Genomic DNA, 17,998 nt, shown 5'->3' with positions numbered 1-17,998 from the left:
GAGAAATTTACCCCATACTAATCATGCACATGTAGAAACATCACTTGAATAGAGGCCAAGATTGCCAGTGGTCAAATATTCCAAGGTTGGAGATGAATTTCGGTCTAGGCTTATAGCAACAATCGATAGAAGTTCAACATCAGCACCAAGCACCTGTATATAAAGGCATATTTCAATAGCCAACTTATATGGACTCGGAGTCTGTACTTGGTCATGCTTTGATCAGATCACTCCCTTAGACTCCCAATAAGCCTTTGCATCTCTTAAAAATGCCCATCGGAGATCTTTTCCCCATCCTTTTTCCTTCCAAGCATTAAGACTGAGAGGGAAATGATCAACAGCATCTCTCACCGTCGCATCATGTGCAATGATCACAAACACATCATCTCTACAGTCCATCTCTTGTAACTTTCCAACTGTTTCAATGATTTGAGATATATCATGTCCAAAGGTCGGGGTAAAAATCGGGTCTGTAATAGAGCGACCACGCGAAATCTGAAGCTCCTCGAATGCCTCGCCAGGGCAGAAAGCTGTATCACTATGTGGATGACAGGGGTGCGGGTGAATATATTGAGGTACTGGCAGATACTTGGATGGCCGAAATAGTCCACCATAGTGACAAACATCTCCACCCAACAGGACGAAAGTGTCTGGGTTCACGGTCGTTCTAGCTAAACCACATAGGTGACCGATAGCATGTCCAGGGCTATCAAGTAGGTAAAAGGACCCATCACCAAAATAGTCTAGTGCGTCGAATCTCCCTATTTTTATGCGATTCGGCCCTTGAAAAGCAATCTCCCTTATATTTCGTCCTCTATAACTGCAATTTTAGTGCTGAAAGTGGGTATGTTGATGAGGTCTTACTTGAATGAATCCTCACTTAGAGGAGAGTCTGGATCTGTAGGTGCAGCAGGCAACATGGCTTCCTTAAAGCCTGGCCCAACTATCAAATCCGTAGTAGAAGGGAACGTCGATGGGTCTCCAATATGATCCCAATGCCAGTGACTGCGAAAAATTTCGTAAACATTCATGTCTAAAGCGAAGGCTGATTTGGCCCTTACCTCCATATAACTGCCTCTATCTGTTCACCTGGGACCCCACTTTCCTCAAGGACATCAACCACATTCTTTGTCACTTTAATACTGTATTTTGTTGTGGGGATGTACTGTGCAATCTTTGGAGCATAATTCTGGTAATCCTTTCGGATTCCTAAATCGAAAATGAGTTTTCGACCAGATGAATGCTCTAGTAGAAATGAAAATGAAGGATTGCTTGGATGAGTCTCCATCCCAGGAACTGGAGGTCCCATGAATCGATTTAGTTGTGCTGGTCCAAAATTAACGGTGTTGATAAGCTTGACGGTGATAACCTGACCAGGTGGCACGAAGAAATCAGGTGGTTCAGCCATTACTACTGTATGGCTTCAATATCCAGATCCAAGTAGCACGTCTTGCTTGATTCTATTATGCGTTAAAAGCCTGGGTAAGATAATATCCTTATTTTCTGTTTCGACCGGCAAAGGTGTCACCTTGGATGGTTCCCCACAATATCCCCGCAATGAGCATAAATTAATGTGCACAACTCCATACCGGTACAGGTTGACTGGAATTAACTTTCGGTTCAGGTAATGAATAATCGGTTGTCAATATCAGATTACCGAGATCCAGCGATGCATTTCCGAGAGTGAGGTACTAACATTTGAAACGGAGAGAGTGGTCCTTTTGAGTGACGGGACAGCAGTACAATCTGGGGTTTCTGGGGTAAATATCTGGGGTAATGTAAGATTCTCGGCACATGTCAGTGTGAAAGAGTCAGCACATACAGAGGGATGTGGAGATAATTAGATTACTAGTAGATCACTTCCAGTTCATCACAATTCCGACTTATTGATTCTCATCAATTAAACAGCTGGATCTCTTCTTTTTCATAACTCGACCCACTTTCTTGGGATTTCTTTGCCATGTCGGACAACGATAAGCCTCATGAGGAATTTGTCTCTGACAAGGCAAAAAGCTCAAACACAACCCTTCCAGACGCAGAAAAAGTGACAACTCTGGATACAGTGCATAACGATGAAGCAATCAAAGTGCTAGCAAACTATACGGGAGATGAGACCTGGACGGAAGAGGAGGAGAAAAAGCTGCTGAGACGTATTGACTGGAAATTGATGCCAATATTATGCGTGACATATGGCCTGCAGTACTATGACAAAGCCATGTATTCTCAAGCGGTTTGTTTCTCATCTATTGAAATCATGATACTCTCCAAGGCGTATACTAACTGTACCTATCAGGCCCTCTTCGGTATACAAGAAGACCTGGGCTTGAATGTTGGAAACCGGTACTCCTTTGCAGCCTCGATCCTCTATCTGGGGTTCATTGTTGGGACATATCCTGCGATGACTCTAGCACAGAGATTCCCTATTGAACGCGTGGCTTCTATTATTATCACCCTCTGGGGGATCTGTTTGATATTGACTCCAGTTTGCTATAACTATAAGGGACTTTACGCGCAGAGATTCTTCCTCGGCATGTTGGAGAGTGGGATTAGTCCGATGTTTATGCTTATTGTGGTATCGTTCTATTCAACTCAACAGGCTTTGAAACCGCTTACTGATCACAATTCATACAGGGAGGCTGGTACAAAAAGAATGAACAGGCGATGCGTATGGGGTAAGTCAATCTTTCTTTCTCTGCCAGGCATTGATTGAACAATTTTAACGTCTCGGCAGAATTTGGTATAGCTGCACTGGCTATGTCTCTGTTTTCTCGCCACTGATCAATTACGGCTTGGGTCATGTAACCGGATCTCTTTCCCCGTGGAAGTACATGTACTTCGTTGCCGGCGCCGTCACTATGGTTTGGGGGATCATTCTCGTCTGGCTTTTACCCGCCGACCCGGTCAGCGCCCCTGGGTTCAACGAGAGACAAAGGTACATCGCGGTCGCCAGACTACGCGTCAATAATTCCGGAGTCCGAAATATGCACTACAAAAATAGCCAGGTCGTCGAGTTACTCAGCGATCTCAAGTTTTGGCTGATTTTTCTGGTAGCCTTTCTGAGCATGATTGCCAATGGACCAATCTCAACATTCACCCCTATAATCATTGACTCCTTTGGTTTCAGCACGTTCAATACTTTACTCTTGGTCATGCCACAAGGGTTTCTCGCAGGCTCTTACCAGCTCATTGCTCCCTATTTGGCATATCGATATTCCGAAAATGGTGTGCGATCTTGGATCGTCTTTACTGGTCAAATGGTCACCACTCTGGCTGCCATCTTACTAGTGGCTCTCCCTCTTGATGCAACGGGTGGATTACTGTTTGCATGCTACATTCTTCCTGCGGTTGGAGGAACGTATGCTGTGCTGATGGGTCTTCAAATTGCGAATATAGCTGGGTACACCAAGCGTTCCATCGCATCTTCGGGACTCTATATTGGATATTGTCTTGGTAAGCCTCTTCTGAAAATCAAAAATTATCTCAAGAACTCACTCCATGCTCAGGCAACTTTACCGGGCCTCTTGTATACAAGGATAGGGATTCACCACGATACGTCTCCGGTTTCATCACTGTTGTTGTGACATCCTTTATCGCCGGCGTCATTGTTCTATGTTATCGCTGGGTTTGTGTATGGGATAATCGCAGACGTGATAGGTCTGGCACACTCGAAGGATATGAGAATGCATACCAGGACGACTTGACGGATAAAACAGTAAGTCAAAGATCTCTTTCGAGTTTTCGGTGTGGAGAGATGTCTTTCTTCCTGTATCAGCATCGCTGACCAACATAGAATCCCCAATTCAGGTACATTTTGTAGTTCATCTAGGCCGTTTACTTTATTATCTTTGATGAAATGATATTTGGCCTCATTCAAGTTTGATACCTCCATATTGACAGTATACAAAATGGATGATATGATAGACTCCAGTAGAGACTAGTTAAACCTCTTCATAATGAGAAGACCATATGTGTAAACGGTTCTGTCTGATATGAAGGCTTTCTTGTAGCTAATATTAAAGCATTTATCTCAAGTCATTACTGTCCGTTGACACTAGCACTCTTTGTCATACCAATTCCTACAGCTGCCGTTGTACCAGCATCAACAGGGAGAATAACACCCGTCATCCATCGAGCATGAGGACCAGCTAGAAATACCGCCGCTCCAGCGCAGTCCCACCCAGTGCCTTCAGTACCCAGCAAACTCCGCTTCCGTCGTGCCTCGCGTGCTTCATCACTCATGCCTTTTCCATACATCATGGGCGTATACAACATCTATTCGGGAAATCAGTGGGAGTCAAGAATGCATTCGAATTGTCTCACTTACTCCGGGGCAAACACAGTTGACTCGAATACCTTCGGCAGCATGATGAGCAGCCATCGCACGCGTCAAATTCACGATCGCTCCTTTCGCAGTGGGATATAGCAGATGCGGCGTTCCTCCCTTAAGACCAGCAACACTACCCATATTCACAATGCTTCCCTTAATTTCTCCTTCATTGCGGTTCATTATTGGGATTGCATATTTGCTCATTTGAACCATGCTGGCGACATTGATCTCCATACTCTTGGCCCATTCACCCATGTCCACTTCCACCGCAGTTCCTGCCGCGCCTCCAATACCGACGTTGTTTATCAGAATATCAAGACGACCGAATGTTGCAACAGCGAGTTCCACTGCAGCTTCGCAATCACTCTCTCGAGACACGTCAGCGTTGTGGGCAATCGCGCGTCCGCGCCCGGGTTTGGAGTTGATTATTTCGACGGTGTTTTCCGCCCACTCCTTGACCATGTCGACACAGACTACATCACAACCATCGTCGGCTAGAAGAATTGAAATTGCACGACCATTGCCTATACCCGAGCCCAGGCACCCTGCACCTGTTACAATTGCGACTTTCCCCTGCAATGAACGAGAAGGAGGCTCGGAGGATGTTCCAGGATCCATGATTGGTGATTTTGATAAATGGAGCTTTATCTACAGCTACATACTCCCAACAACATACACTGCTCTATAAAGACTGGATTTATTGGTTTCATTTTGTGAAAGTAACCGGATAGAACACCGAGTTGTTCCTTTGGGCTCGGATTGCGGGGTATCAAGCCGCTTGGTAGCCGAACCGAGGTCTTTGGGCGTAATGTTTGTGCCTGTTTCGCAATCAACGATTCGAGTCGGATTCTGTTTGGTCTGAATAATCCGCATCAAGCTATTTGAGCTTATATCGACACGTTGGGATTCGGGTCAATAACTTACCGACGGCTACGGCATTCCATAGATAACTCCGAGTCCGAGGGTTTACTCTTACTAGTATGCAAAGCGAAGATCGCCTACACCTCGGTTATGACGATATACTCTCAAACATCCTTGGATAGAAACTGAAAACTGATCTCTAGATTATCTCATTGCACCAGCTCCATATCATGGCGGATTTTACTGAGTATGGCATTCCCAGTGCCGAATGGCTCGCTTTCGAGCCTTCCTTACCCGAACCACCTAAGCTCTCGGTAGATCAACTACGGGAAGGCATGAACAAGAGCCGCGAGGCCGCCTCAGCTACGTCTATGATTGAAGAAGGTCAGTGGTTTAAATCACTAAGCGACGAGAAAATATGAAATAGCCAGCGATATGAACGAGTATATTCAATTTTTGAGATTTGTCACTAAAAGTCTCTAAATACAGGTCTAAGCTCTAAGATTCAGATGCATGATCATGAAATTATTACTCGCGACGGATCAATTTTAGAAGCTCGCACTTATCGTCCTGTGGGAATCCCTCTCTCACAACCTCTTCCACTGTACATTCATCTCCACGGCGGAGGCTGGTTCTTCGGAACTCTTTCTTCCGAAGATGCGCCCTGCTCACGGATTGTCGTTGCACAAGAAGAGCAAGGCACCCCCATGGCTGTATTCAACGTGAACTACCGCCACTCGCCAGAACACAAATACCCGACAGCTTGGAATGATGTCGAGGATGCCTTTATCTGGGTTCACGAGCACATCGCCGAGATTGGTGCCCTCGCTGATCAAGTTGTTGTGGGCGGAGTCTCAGCAGGTGCTTCCCTAACTGCATCTCTGGCCCGTGGTCAGTTTTATGGAGAGAACGAGCGCATTAAGACTCTGCCTAAGATCATAGGTCAGGTGCTGATGATTCCGTGTGTTTCTCTCACGGCTCGCCATGATAAATCGACGGATATGCTCCGTAGCCCTGACTTGTCGAGTATGGTGCAATGTGCCGAGGCTCCAATCTTGCCTTTGAGCCGTATTCAGCTCTTTGGACAGCTACTTGGGCTTGATGCTTTCCCAGATGCTGAGAGCGATCTTCGAATGAATCCTGGAAATGCGACCCCAGATGAGGCTCGGCGATTGCCCCCTGCGGTATTTGGAATTGCTGGTAGAGATCCTCTGCGAGACCAGGGACTATATTATGCTAAGCTTCTTAGTGGGAATGGGTAAGTAAATTGCTCTTAGTTACTGTGTTCTGGTCACTGAAGCCTCTCCAGAGTACCTACCGATGTGACAGTTTTCCGCGGTCTGCCTCATGGTTATCGTCGGTTTGGGAAGGGTCTTGACCGAGCTTGTAAGAAGTGGGATGAAAGTATAACCGACGGAATCTCTTGGATCTTGACCAATCCTAAAGTCGGTACTTTTGAGATTAAGACCGATTGAGATTGCTTAGACAAATTATAAATGTAGACAAATTATAAATGGGTTCCAGAGCGGAATGGACCATCTATGGCATATCAGAGACAATATAACATCATTGAGACTAGTTCATTTATAAATAGAAAAACCAGGATCATCCCGTGCGCGCTGGTACTATCTATCCCAGGCTTAACGGGATGCAGAACCGTTCAATGTTAGATTCAAGTGTAGTGTTGTTCAAAATTCTAGTACTCAGCCTTTAAATACCCCGGGCCTCTGGGAGATGTTTCATAAAGATTTCACAAAGACAGAGCCCTCCAAGGCTGCCTGTCAGTAGATTATTTGATATGACCCTACTGACATGACTAGCTGAACAACCTTGGGGCCGGAAGCCAGAAGTATGCAAATAATAGACATCTGGATAGCCCCAGAGAAAATAATCTATGCCTTCTTCACACCCTCCACAGTCCTCTCTTTGCTCCATCCAGGCTCCCATTTCTCATCGATTATGCTGAGCTGTATCTCTTGATTCCGCTTAAAGTATCCGTCCTCAACATGATCGTCCATATCAACATCTTTGAATCCTTCCTTGGCAACAGTCCGTGGTGTGACCATGAGTGAGTGGCCTATATCTATTAGAATCCTTCCACCCGTATTGATTGAGGCCTGTATAGCGAACCGTTTATTGTTCGATCTGTTGCAAGTCTCATCATACACATAGCAACATCGCTAGGCAGAGCAAACTCAACGCCTTTAGAAATGAGCTGAGCTTCGTATGCGGCCGACCGAATGGCACTCTTGATATAGCTATTAATTGGTCAATATTTGATAAGGAATGGAATAGCCAAGACGGCTCTTACCATGGAGCCACATAGTTGATTCTTATACCCTGCTCATGAGAATTTCGGCGAGCTGCTCTCATCAGCCCTCTGAGTCCGTATTTGCTGCTGGTATATTGCCAATTTGCCTAGATATTGCTGTTAGTTATCGCCTGACACCGTGACATCCATCCATTGCTTTTAGACTCACCGGAGAATCAATCCAAGCAACTAGACTTCCAGTGATAATGAAACATCGGTCTCTGTCTTCGGTATCGGGTTGTTTACGGAAGTAATGCACTGCCAACTTCCATGTGTACATTGTGCCAATGAGATTCACATTGACGATATTAAGCTTGGGCTTGATAGGTGCTTCATTCGGATCTGCAATACCATTGTCAGAGTCATTTTCAAGAGTATGTATTCTGACACTGGGATTTGTACCGTCTAATGGCCATAGATCATCCCCAGAAGCTCTGCTGATTCCAGCATTCGCAATCGCAATATCACAGCTTTTATGTGGGGAATTTGCTATGGCCGCTTCAAACATAGCCACTTGATCCTCCCAAGATGTAATGTTACATTTCACAAACTGTGCATTCCTGTGTTTAAGATCTGGTGTCAGCAAACATGCTCTGATTCGCTTCACTAAAGTGGAGAGCATGGGCGGACGAACGGGCTCAACTCTGCTGCAATTTCGTTTCCTCGAATCTCATCAAGATCGGCGATTGTCACAAAAGCTCTATTCTTTTAATGAGATTTCGTCTCACCATTTTTTGCTTTCGAATTACATACCCCTTTGCTGCAAAAGCGCGTGCGGTCTCTTCGCCCATACCATTTGCTCCTAAATGGATGATGAGCCGCTGAGGATTCAGAAATTCATGAACAGAAACAGCTGATTTGAATTGGAAAGCATACCACCGGTAATTATGACGCTTTTATCCTTGAGTACTTTGCGATCTGGTGGAACACTGCAGTCCACAGGACCGGTGTACTCATAGCGAGGGAGTTGGGGCATTTTGAGAGTAAAATGATTTAAGTAGAAATTTGATGATAGCCTCAACTTGTATCATACTCCGTCTTTCTCTCCTCTTTTATGCCTTTTAGGACATTTAAGCCACATTTCCACATTACTAGTCTCTTGTCTCTACTATGCTTCCCCGCATCAAGTCCCTCGGCCGGCTATCCACATAGAGTAAACCGTTGGTAAAGCCGGTCCAAATGGAGTCGAGTATCCGAAGGCTTGGGGAAATTGAAGCTATGCTTCAGTCCAAATCTCAGTTGAGCACTAAGATATAGCCCCTGATTCACATGTGCACACGTCATCAGGAGCACTACGGTGGGCTCTAGCCTCTAGGTACAACGGCCGGCGGCGTTTACCAAGTCTAACACCATGACCCCATGTTACTAGTAACCTGATAAAATATTTGATTCATAATCAGTTTTCTCGATGGAATTGTTTCCCAGCGTAATGCAATTGTCTATTCAGTTTGATGCGATAGCACGCATACCCAGAGATCGTAGATGGGCACATGCTTGAATCCGAAGCCATACCCGAAACCATATCAAGACTCCACAAGAAAAGAAAAGGGCATAAAACAAAAGAAGGACAGGAATAAGTCTCCGCCATGCAGTTTATTATCTGAAATGTTCCTTGAGGCTAAGAGCCGATCATTTCTTGTCCCCGTTCGGAGCCTCATCCTCGAGGTCCACCATATCTCTCAATATGTCTTTCAATCCACGAACACCCTCATCCACCACAGAATCCGGAATTCGCACATCTACTTCTTCAATATACTTCAAAGAGTCGAATGACCCCTCCTCTGAGCTTTTGTCCCCATCCGAGCTGCCTTTCTTTGTCCCATTGGCTTTCCCCTCTTTGGTCCCATTCGTAGTTGAGTCCCCGTTCTTCTCTGAATGTTTTGGTCCCAATGCTGGATGACTTCTTCCTTCTGCTGAGGCAACCACAGCTTCCATTACATCGTCAAAGGTCTCGCAGCGGCCAGCGCGCAGCAGTTCAGTGGCGAGGCTGGTGACCCGCTCAGTCCAGCCGACGCGGTGTAATGAGCCGAGTAAGGATTCCTGCAGGTCTTCGAGAGCAGATGTTGCAGAGAGTTTGGTGAGAAGATCGGATTCAAGCGCATCGGGGGTGGAGGATGGCATGATGTGGAGAGATGTTGGTGGGGTTCAAGCTCGCAAGTGAGCAACTGGGTATGGATATGCGAATGGAAAACGGGGATTCGAGTAAAATGTAGTACTCTTTGTGAGCCTGGAGTGTTTCTCGCAGGTTGTTCAAGGAGTCTGCACGTAAAGATAGTGTAGTATCTCGTATGCGCCGGAGGTCCGTTGGACTCGAGTATTGCGACGAGGGTATGGACGGAAAGGGGGACCTGCCCCTGGAGGAAAAGACTTTTGATCTGGGAAAGAGCTTATTATGATTATTCGCAAGGCTGGACGGGTGTTCGACCCAGTGCGCGAAAAGTGAAGAGTGGGTATTTGAGAATGACGATTATTCCGTAGACCGGCCTGTCACTGCGGCGATCCCCAGTTAGCGCCTGTGGCAAGAAGGTCCATGCGAGAAAACCACCCAGGAGATGTTTTGAGGTCTGAAGGAATTCTGCTCACGTGGATTGAGCGTGGCTTACCTGGTATACGTGATTGAGGTTTCAAGTGTGCTGACTAGTCCAGGCGCAAAACGGATTGGGGTTATGCGGAGGTGTAGTTGATGCGAGCCGAAGAGAAGGAGAGAACAGGTCGGCCAGGGAGACACCGGGTTAAAGATATATACCCATTGCACACTTAATAATTCAAGTTGGCATTCACGGGAACAGAGACAGTGAATGTCAATTCGCAGTATGGAGGAAAAGATTCACTCCCCGGATCTCCTGCACAAGCCAATCGGCGTACAGTGCGGGCGGTGAATGCGGCGATGATGGGGATATAGTGAATGGAATGGAGACGAGCCCTATATCTACAGTGAATTTAACTATTTATCTGTTCGAGGGTTGATCTGATAATCCAAGCCCTTGAATGGTTTTAAGTTGAAATTATTTGCATTATTTGTCAGAATTGATGACCCTTGCTGTTAATCAGTACTATAGCTACAGCCTTGTATATCGAAGATCTCCGAGTCACGGTCGACACCACTAGTACCAGGACATCCCAGATTCAATTATATCAGAAATCAACCAATCTATTAACACTAGTAGTCATAGATATTACTAACTGGATAAGCAATCTTCCCAGTGTCTGACATTTTCGGTTTACTTAAAAAAAGAAAAGTTGCCTCAGGCCCTACTCTATCCAGTTCAAGTCTATCACTATACATCAAGTGGAAGTTCAGATCAATAGTCCCTATAAACCCTAGTAATTCCTCTTTATAACTTTGGATCTTAGAATAGGGTTCCCCGTATTGCTTATATTCTCACACTTTTTAAACTGAGTTATGCGGGGATGTGTTTTTCCACGTTCTATACTCTATTTTGGTACTGATCACCCTTTTAAGATCTAAGACACGGTCCCACCCCCAAAAAGAAGCTTGAGAGGTTCATACTTTTACACTTTGGATCTCCAGGGCTTCAGTTTCTTTTCTTCCTATATAAACACCCATATTTTATATAGATCTATGATCGGCAAATGGTTCAAGCGACCCCGAAATCCAGACCCAGTCACGTGGGATTTGGTCCCGCGACGCTTCATCTCAAGTCCAGAATCCTTGGACTCGATCTTGATCCACTAAATTGATAGCTTGTTAGACAACACATCTTCACAAGCTTGCGCAAGCAAGAGAGAAACCATTTTCAACCACCTTGGATATATTAAGAACTCTTTGCGCCGGGCCACCTTTCCCCGCTCTTCCCGCGCCTACCCAAAGTTGCTTGAACTTCCAAGATTCACGGGCGGCTATTCTCTACAGGACAAAACCACATCACTTCCCCTTTACCACGCGTTGTTCCTTTCAACCCTTCAACCCTGATATCCGGTTCAACCAAGTCTATATATTAGCGACATCTTTTCGTCCCATCCTATACTCTCCATACGACGCTAGACCTTGCTAGACCCTGTTGTTTGCTCATTGGTCGCATATTCCCTCGAAGCCAGACCGTCGATATTTACCACCCCCTCTGATCAGATAAAAGGGGTGTCATAATCTTTAGCTTGATTTGTTGAATTTCGCTTCGATGTTTCGAACTCAGGAAAACTATCCCAATATAATGCCTCTTCACACCTCCTATCATGATGGGGACTCCGATGCAGACGACGAATATGAACGCAGCATAATACCATCACCCCATCTTCAAACGGACTCCGAAGCTTCTCCCATTGACTCCGATATTCCTTCCACCGAACACACACCCACCAAATTTGGCTATCCAAGTGACGATCCACGTACGCCTCGTACAATCATCTCAGAATGGACAGCAAATGAATGCATAGAGTTCCTGACCTCGCATGGATTACTTCAATACTGCGAAACATTTCGAGGTGACTACCAAACTACATAGGTCTTGCCAAACCTGAAGCTTATATCGCATTGTACAGAAAATGGAATTGTTGGAGAGGCACTCATTGCGCTGAGACATGATGAATTGAAAGAAATGGGCATCAACAGCGTAGGTCACCGATTGACCATTCTAAAAAGCGTCTATGAGATCAAAGTCAGACAAAACGTTCCACTTGATGTGGATCACTATATACCTCTCTGTATGTTCTCATTACCATGGCCTGACCTGGTCCTCTCCTCGCTGACCTACCAATACAGCGGCGGACCAAAGCATGAATGAGAATGCCACCCAGGATGATATCGCTCGTTTGATCCAGTCTATTCAGATTCGAGATCAAAAGATTTACTCGGTCGAAACAGAGCTGCGACGGCTTGCGGACGATTACCGGCGGCTACGAGAGGAGATCTTACCTATGATTAAACTGGCCAAAGACCGATCCCAGCCTCTACCTCCTCCCTCGGGAATAGGCTCTACATCGGACAACCATCATGATAGCTCAACCCTTGTATCAAATTCCTCCTTCACCCTCACGGATAATTCTTCCTCCTCGAAACTGGCTCGAGCCTTTTCGAAACGCGCCTATGGTGGTAATACTCCGAAGACCAGCTCCCCAACACATATCCCGCCTTCTATCTATGAAGGTAGAAACTACCATGACGGTGGGAACTTCGACCCATCCTCCGCCTCAATGGGGGGTTCCTCTCACTTGACCGCTTCAATGAATAGCGGTTTACATCCCTCTCCAGGTGCCCCATCACCGACCTCCCCGAACGCGCACACCACCCAACATCAAACTCTCAACCCGCGATCTTACACCCAGCCTGGCTCTATTGCCAGTCGCTCTATATATGATCACCCTGAAGACACTCCTCGAGCACCCTCTCGATCAGACCGACTCACACCTAGCCAACCGCTTAGCGCCCGAACGGAAACACCGTCATCCGCATCGCGAATAGAATCTCGCTCAAACTCCAGTGCCGGTGCAGGTGCCGGTGCGGGCCCAGCCAGTGTGGAAATATTCAAGTCATTCCGAGTTTCTTGGGAAGATCCTTGCTATAAAGTTCTCCCTGCTGCACTGAGAAAATACAACATCCATCACGATCCGAAAGATTACGCACTATATATTGTCTACGGTGATCAGGAGCGATGTTTGGGTCTGGAGGAGAAGCCACTTTTGCTCTTTAAGCAACTGGAAAGAGAAGGACGAAAGCCGATGTTCATGTTACGGAAAATCCACCCTGACAATCCTTATGCAGTCAACCCCGGTTCGGCTCCCTCGAGTGCTGGATTCGAAAATAACGGAAGACCGAGCCAGATCAATTTACCGGGCGGTGTTTTATAATCCTGTTCTTTTTGCCGCAATGCATACATTTTGTGCCTGTTGCCCAAGCCTGAGATACCCATCGACTTTGTTGCAACTTGTGTGTTGAATTTCTGCTCATTGCATCTTATTCCCTTTGTCCCGTTTGGGCTCATCCGAATCCTCGGCTCTGTCCATGTTCTTGTGCTTCAATTATATTTTAACATTACATCTTGCGTGGCCTGTGAGAGATTCTGGCGTCTGGTTTCTCTGTGGCGGACATTTCATGCCCTTCTGCATTTTGCATCAGCCTGTTATTTATTTTTCTTAGATATTCTTTTCTCCAACCTTGATTCAGGACTGTCACCAGTCTTCTATATATGGATACATTTCTCTGCAGCTTAACGTTCATTCTAGCATAGTAGCATTACGCTTTTACATCCACTGTATTGTCAATTGCATGGTTTGCGAGCAACCGAATAAAATTTGGGTTGGTAAATTCAATTTCCATCTTGAACAAAATCATGGCAGGGACCGCATCAATGATATGATCATCCCAATTTTTTGGCCAGAAGAAACAGAAGGATTGTAGAGCTCTGAACCATGAGCCTAGCAACGTCCAATCTAATAATAATGCGATAAGGAGGCACAGTTTGCAATCACCACGTGACATCGTGTCCCATAGAACGCGTCGATCAATCATCTTTTTCCATCAGCTCGCTGTGCTCGCATTGCTCGAAATGAGTTGGGATAGAGTAATTCAAGACTCGGATGAGGAGGAGCCTCTCATTGAGGATGACTTCCCAGTCTCTCCCGACCCGCTACAGCCAACCCAGTCTCCAAAAGTCCAGCATCATGACAATCCCGCAGAAGCAGATACACATTACCCGATCGAGCGCACTACGAATGAAGGCTTCCCCGAACCACAATTGAACGTCAACTTTGATCAATTCCTACAATCGCAGGGAACTCATGCGGCTTCCACATCATCCCAGCAACAGCGCGAAGAAAGATGGATTCCTTCGACCACCGAAAGTGGGGGTGGATCAATTGGTGCGTCATGATTTATCCCGATGAATACCTTTCATGGGAGTTTTAGATCAAAATTGCGAGAAATGGCACTAATATAATATGCAGGTGCAATGATTACCGAAATTGGACTCGCGCAAAATCGACTCTTTGATGAATCCTCCAGTGCCGATCAACGTATCTCTACTACCACCTATTATCCCAGCGAAATCTCCCAACCTGGATCTTTTCCAACGATGCAGTCATATCAGTACCAGCAACATGCTCCAATCGCTCATGGGAATGTTCAATATACCAATATTCCCCGCGAACAGCCTTACGAGGCGACACAGCTACTTACGCCAGGTGCTGCTGTCCCTGTGTCCGATTACAGTCTCCCGACTGCATCTAGTCATGTTGATTCACCATCAGACGTGACGACAGCTCCTACTTCGGCTCCGTACCTCGGCGAAGGATCTGAGAACCTATCCAAAAATTTCCCACAACAGCTTCACCCAGTTCCAGCAATGGCATACTCTCCACACGATACTGAACCGTTCTCCTCGGTGACGTCGCCTCACGTCAACATGTCCAAGAATGAAAACCCGATGCCTGGTCTAATGTCTCCCCATCATCCTCCTGGTGATGCGAATGACGAGCTTGCTTTTCCGGGCGTAACAGTGGAAGTGCCATCAGCCACGAAAAAACGACGGAGTCGTCCAAAGAAAGCATCTCTTCCGGAGGATGACGATGACGATGAACTGGCTATTGAAACGGGAACAGAGCCTAGTCCCACTAAACCAATGGAGGAATCCGTGGGCAATGCTGATGTTCCTAAACCCACTGAAGAGGCCATTGAAACGGGAGATGATGCCGCTAGTATCCAAAATACTACAGATGTCATCTCCGCACCAGAAGAAAATACCGTTCCCGAGGCAGGTTCTACCGCAATCGAGCAGCCTCAAAAATCACATGCCGACGACGATGTCATCTGGGTAGACTCGCGACCTCTACAGACAAACGGAGCGCAAGAAGAAAGTGGCATGACTGCAGAAGCAAAACAACCCGAAGTCAACGGTGTACAAGATGCACAGCCCGCTCCTAAGAAACGAGGACGGAAGCGCAAACAAGCAACAGAGCGTATCGCCGATGACCTGGACTCGGTATCGAACACCGATTCCACCAACGCAACCGATGAAAAACCCGCACCTAAGAAACGGGGACGGAAGCGGAAGCAACCTGTTGAACTGGTTGAACCAGCTGAAGTGCAAGACCCAGTGTCAAAGAACGATGTTGCTGTCAATGATACCGAGAAGATCGAGGAACCGAAGGATGAGACAAACCCCGAAGCTGAAGCAGTTCAGCAACCAGAACCAGAGCCTCAAGCAAATACCGCCACTGAAGAGATGAAGGAGCAGGTTAAGGTACCTCCGCAAACACCCCAGAAACCTGAGCAGAATCCCAGCACTCCTGTTGCTGGGAATAGTACGAATGGCCGGAAAGGATTATCTAAACATAGTCCCATTTCTTCGACTAGCAAGGTTCCGTACCGTGTTGGACTGAGCAAGAGGGCTCGGATCGCTCCGTTATTGAAGATTGTGCGGAAGTAAGGCAACCCTCGGTGCTGCAATTTCTACTATTTTATTTTGTCTCCTCTTACTCTGGCGAGAGAGACTCGGGCTTATTTCACTTTATCGGGCATTGCTATTTCATTATTGTCCGGTGTCTTTGTGGCTGTGTTTGTCTATCATTATACCCCTTATCTGCGTTGAATCTTGGTTTTTATTTCATTCATGTTGGAGAATGCTTCGAGATGATTATCATGTTAGAATCATATTGGCTAGGTGAAAGAATTATAGTGGCTATCTTACCCACAGACTAGTGCATCCGTTGATATAGTAAACAGTCAAAGCATGCATTGTATCCCACTATCTCACAAGGCTAATTCATTGATAAGGCCAATCATGGCAACAATGTAGACCAAAGAGTGACAGGAAGGAGCTACATCTTATAAGGCATAGGTATGAATAGAATGTCGATACTTCCAGCTTCAACGCAAAACATCAAACACCAAACAACATTTGAAACCCAGAAAAACTTTTGGGAAAATCCAGAAGAATCACATCAGGATAGCAACGATCAATGCAAGAAGCAAAGATGTTATAGCAGCAGTGCCCACTGTGTTGAAACCAGAGCCAGCCTCTGAGCGACCACTCTTGCTGGGGAAGCTAGAATCCCATGCATCACCATTTGGGGGAGCTTCCACGGTGCAATATCCGGCATCCTTCTGACATCCCGGTCCACAATGAGTAGAGCTATTTCCGCAAATATTCCAGTTGCCGCAACAAAGACCAAAGCTGGAACCAAAGCAGGTAAAGTTTTTGCCGCACGTGCCATCGATAGACACTTGCTGTGGGAATGGCTTCTTGGGTCCCTTCCTCCGGTGTCCCGGCCAGCGCTTGTCCTTGCGGTACCACAGCTCACGGGGATCTCGAAGACATTCGCCGACAGTGACAGGTCTGTACCCAAGTCGGGCCATTGTCTGAAGCATGTGTTCCGTGAGGTTATGCACAGTTTGCTCGTGGGCATCGTGTGCGATGATCAGCCAGGAGTGAGAAGTAGGACTGGTGGATGCCAAAGCCTGGTCAAAAATGTCCTTAGATCGCTGAATCAATGTTGGGTGATCATTTTTGTAGTCGTCTGTATCAACGTCGTATAGAACAATATGATATCCCATGCGACCTAAGTCCTCTCGACATCCAGATCCCTGGACACAGCTGGAATATGGTGGCCGCATATAAGTAGGGATACTTCCCATGATATTTCTCAAGGCAGCTTCGTTCTTCAACATCTGATCAATACGCTGCTCCGGGGCGACCTTGCTAAGATCCTCGTGAGACCAGGTATGACTGGCGACCTGATGACCGCTCAGTAACATGCGCTCAATCAGTGGAGTCCAAGGTAGATCCGGGTCATCGATTGCGCCTTTGCCATTATTGATTCCAGTAATGAAAAACGTTGCCGGAGCTTCGTACTTGTCCAGTAGGTCGAGAAGATCGCCAGTGTACCTGGTGGGTCCATCGTCAAATGTTAAAGCCACCGTTCCTGGAACTGCACAGGATCGAATCTGCTGGGGACCGTATGGAACAGAGCCAACATGCTCACGCTCTATGTCTTTGGTGGGAGGACCCTTTGGTGACTTGTGTGCATCACACATGCCGTAATCAATACGGCAATCCGGAGAGCGACAGTGTGCCTTTGTAGTACCACAAAAACCTGTGTGAGATGTGTTAGAGGACTTCACAATTCAGAAGATTATGAAGTAACACACCTGCACTGGAGCAACAAGTTCCACTCGGGCATCTCCCGTACTTTTCACCACAGCGGTAGTCCAGATTGGTGACAATGTCCCGACGACGCTGTGCAATGAACTTCGGGGCCTCAGCTGGCGCGGCTGGTTCATTCAAGTCTTCTGGCAATGCGGGTTCGCTCACATCCTCGACTTGTGCGGGTTCAGGAGCCACAGAGGGGGCTGCTTGAGGTTGTTCGATGGTTTTTTGCGGCAGCTGGACTGCTAGGTTTACAATAGTAGCCGTTTCCGCATCAGAGTAGCCCAGCGATATACCGGTAAAGGCTGAGAAAAGTAGGATGAATTCGAAACGCATGTTTGAATGTTCTGGGTTGATAAATTGACAGTAATATGTATGGTAAGCGACTATGCTGAGAAG

The 17,998-nt window shown here is 46.5% G+C and overlaps 9 protein-coding genes across 9 annotated transcripts; 4 read left to right on the top strand and 5 right to left on the bottom strand.

The window, feature by feature from the left end:
- Positions 1–222: 222 nt before the first annotated feature.
- On the bottom strand, positions 223–1,408 carry N7483_011924 (MBL fold metallo-hydrolase; the record flags this gene model as incomplete). Its single annotated transcript, XM_057095351.1, has 3 exons — positions 223–814; positions 865–1,005; positions 1,062–1,408. The coding sequence occupies 3 exons, from the start codon at positions 1,406–1,408 to the stop codon at positions 223–225; spliced, it is 1,080 nt and encodes a 359-aa protein (XP_056941322.1).
- Positions 1,409–1,960: 552 nt separating this feature from the next.
- N7483_011923 (uncharacterized protein) lies at positions 1,961–3,817 on the top strand (the record flags this gene model as incomplete). The annotated part of the gene is made up of 6 exons (XM_057095350.1): positions 1,961–2,230; positions 2,294–2,572; positions 2,632–2,672; positions 2,732–3,450; positions 3,504–3,712; positions 3,791–3,817. 6 exons carry the CDS (start codon positions 1,961–1,963, stop codon positions 3,815–3,817), a joined length of 1,545 nt encoding a protein of 514 aa, XP_056941321.1.
- A 218-nt stretch (positions 3,818–4,035) lies between these two features.
- Positions 4,036–4,945, bottom strand: N7483_011922 (SDR family NAD(P)-dependent oxidoreductase; the record flags this gene model as incomplete). Its single annotated transcript, XM_057095349.1, has 2 exons — positions 4,036–4,272; positions 4,325–4,945. 2 exons carry the CDS (start codon positions 4,943–4,945, stop codon positions 4,036–4,038), a joined length of 858 nt encoding a protein of 285 aa, XP_056941320.1.
- A 473-nt stretch (positions 4,946–5,418) lies between these two features.
- Positions 5,419–6,663, top strand: N7483_011921 (alpha/beta hydrolase; the record flags this gene model as incomplete). Its single annotated transcript, XM_057095348.1, has 3 exons — positions 5,419–5,572; positions 5,678–6,446; positions 6,498–6,663. 3 exons carry the CDS (start codon positions 5,419–5,421, stop codon positions 6,661–6,663), a joined length of 1,089 nt encoding a protein of 362 aa, XP_056941319.1.
- Positions 6,664–7,080: 417 nt separating this feature from the next.
- N7483_011920 (putative short chain dehydrogenase/reductase) lies at positions 7,081–8,475 on the bottom strand (the record flags this gene model as incomplete). The annotated part of the gene is made up of 8 exons (XM_057095347.1): positions 7,081–7,265; positions 7,355–7,446; positions 7,500–7,606; positions 7,669–7,841; positions 7,902–8,059; positions 8,134–8,199; positions 8,253–8,301; positions 8,376–8,475. The coding sequence occupies 8 exons, from the start codon at positions 8,473–8,475 to the stop codon at positions 7,081–7,083; spliced, it is 930 nt and encodes a 309-aa protein (XP_056941318.1).
- A 653-nt stretch (positions 8,476–9,128) lies between these two features.
- Positions 9,129–9,620, bottom strand: N7483_011919 (uncharacterized protein; the record flags this gene model as incomplete). The annotated part of the gene is made up of 1 exon (XM_057095346.1): positions 9,129–9,620. One exon carries the CDS (start codon positions 9,618–9,620, stop codon positions 9,129–9,131), a length of 492 nt encoding a protein of 163 aa, XP_056941317.1.
- A 2,051-nt stretch (positions 9,621–11,671) lies between these two features.
- N7483_011918 (adaptor protein STE50) lies at positions 11,672–13,304 on the top strand (the record flags this gene model as incomplete). Its single annotated transcript, XM_057095345.1, has 3 exons — positions 11,672–11,942; positions 12,000–12,161; positions 12,220–13,304. 3 exons carry the CDS (start codon positions 11,672–11,674, stop codon positions 13,302–13,304), a joined length of 1,518 nt encoding a protein of 505 aa, XP_056941316.1.
- Positions 13,305–14,002: 698 nt separating this feature from the next.
- On the top strand, positions 14,003–15,880 carry N7483_011917 (uncharacterized protein; the record flags this gene model as incomplete). The annotated part of the gene is made up of 2 exons (XM_057095344.1): positions 14,003–14,315; positions 14,400–15,880. The coding sequence occupies 2 exons, from the start codon at positions 14,003–14,005 to the stop codon at positions 15,878–15,880; spliced, it is 1,794 nt and encodes a 597-aa protein (XP_056941315.1).
- Positions 15,881–16,389: 509 nt separating this feature from the next.
- Positions 16,390–17,935, bottom strand: N7483_011916 (chitin deacetylase CDA6; the record flags this gene model as incomplete). Its single annotated transcript, XM_057095343.1, has 2 exons — positions 16,390–17,546; positions 17,602–17,935. 2 exons carry the CDS (start codon positions 17,933–17,935, stop codon positions 16,390–16,392), a joined length of 1,491 nt encoding a protein of 496 aa, XP_056941314.1.
- Positions 17,936–17,998: the final 63 nt, after the last annotated feature.

Source organism: Penicillium malachiteum (genome assembly GCF_028827825.1).
Source record: "Penicillium malachiteum strain IBT 17515 chromosome Unknown utg000005l:1.0-9002435.0:326005.0-9005861.0, whole genome shotgun sequence".
Taxonomy (NCBI): Eukaryota; Fungi; Ascomycota; class Eurotiomycetes; order Eurotiales; family Aspergillaceae; genus Penicillium; species Penicillium malachiteum.
Note: the sequence above shows the minus strand (reverse complement) of the source record. Positions and strands in the feature narration are given on the sequence as shown.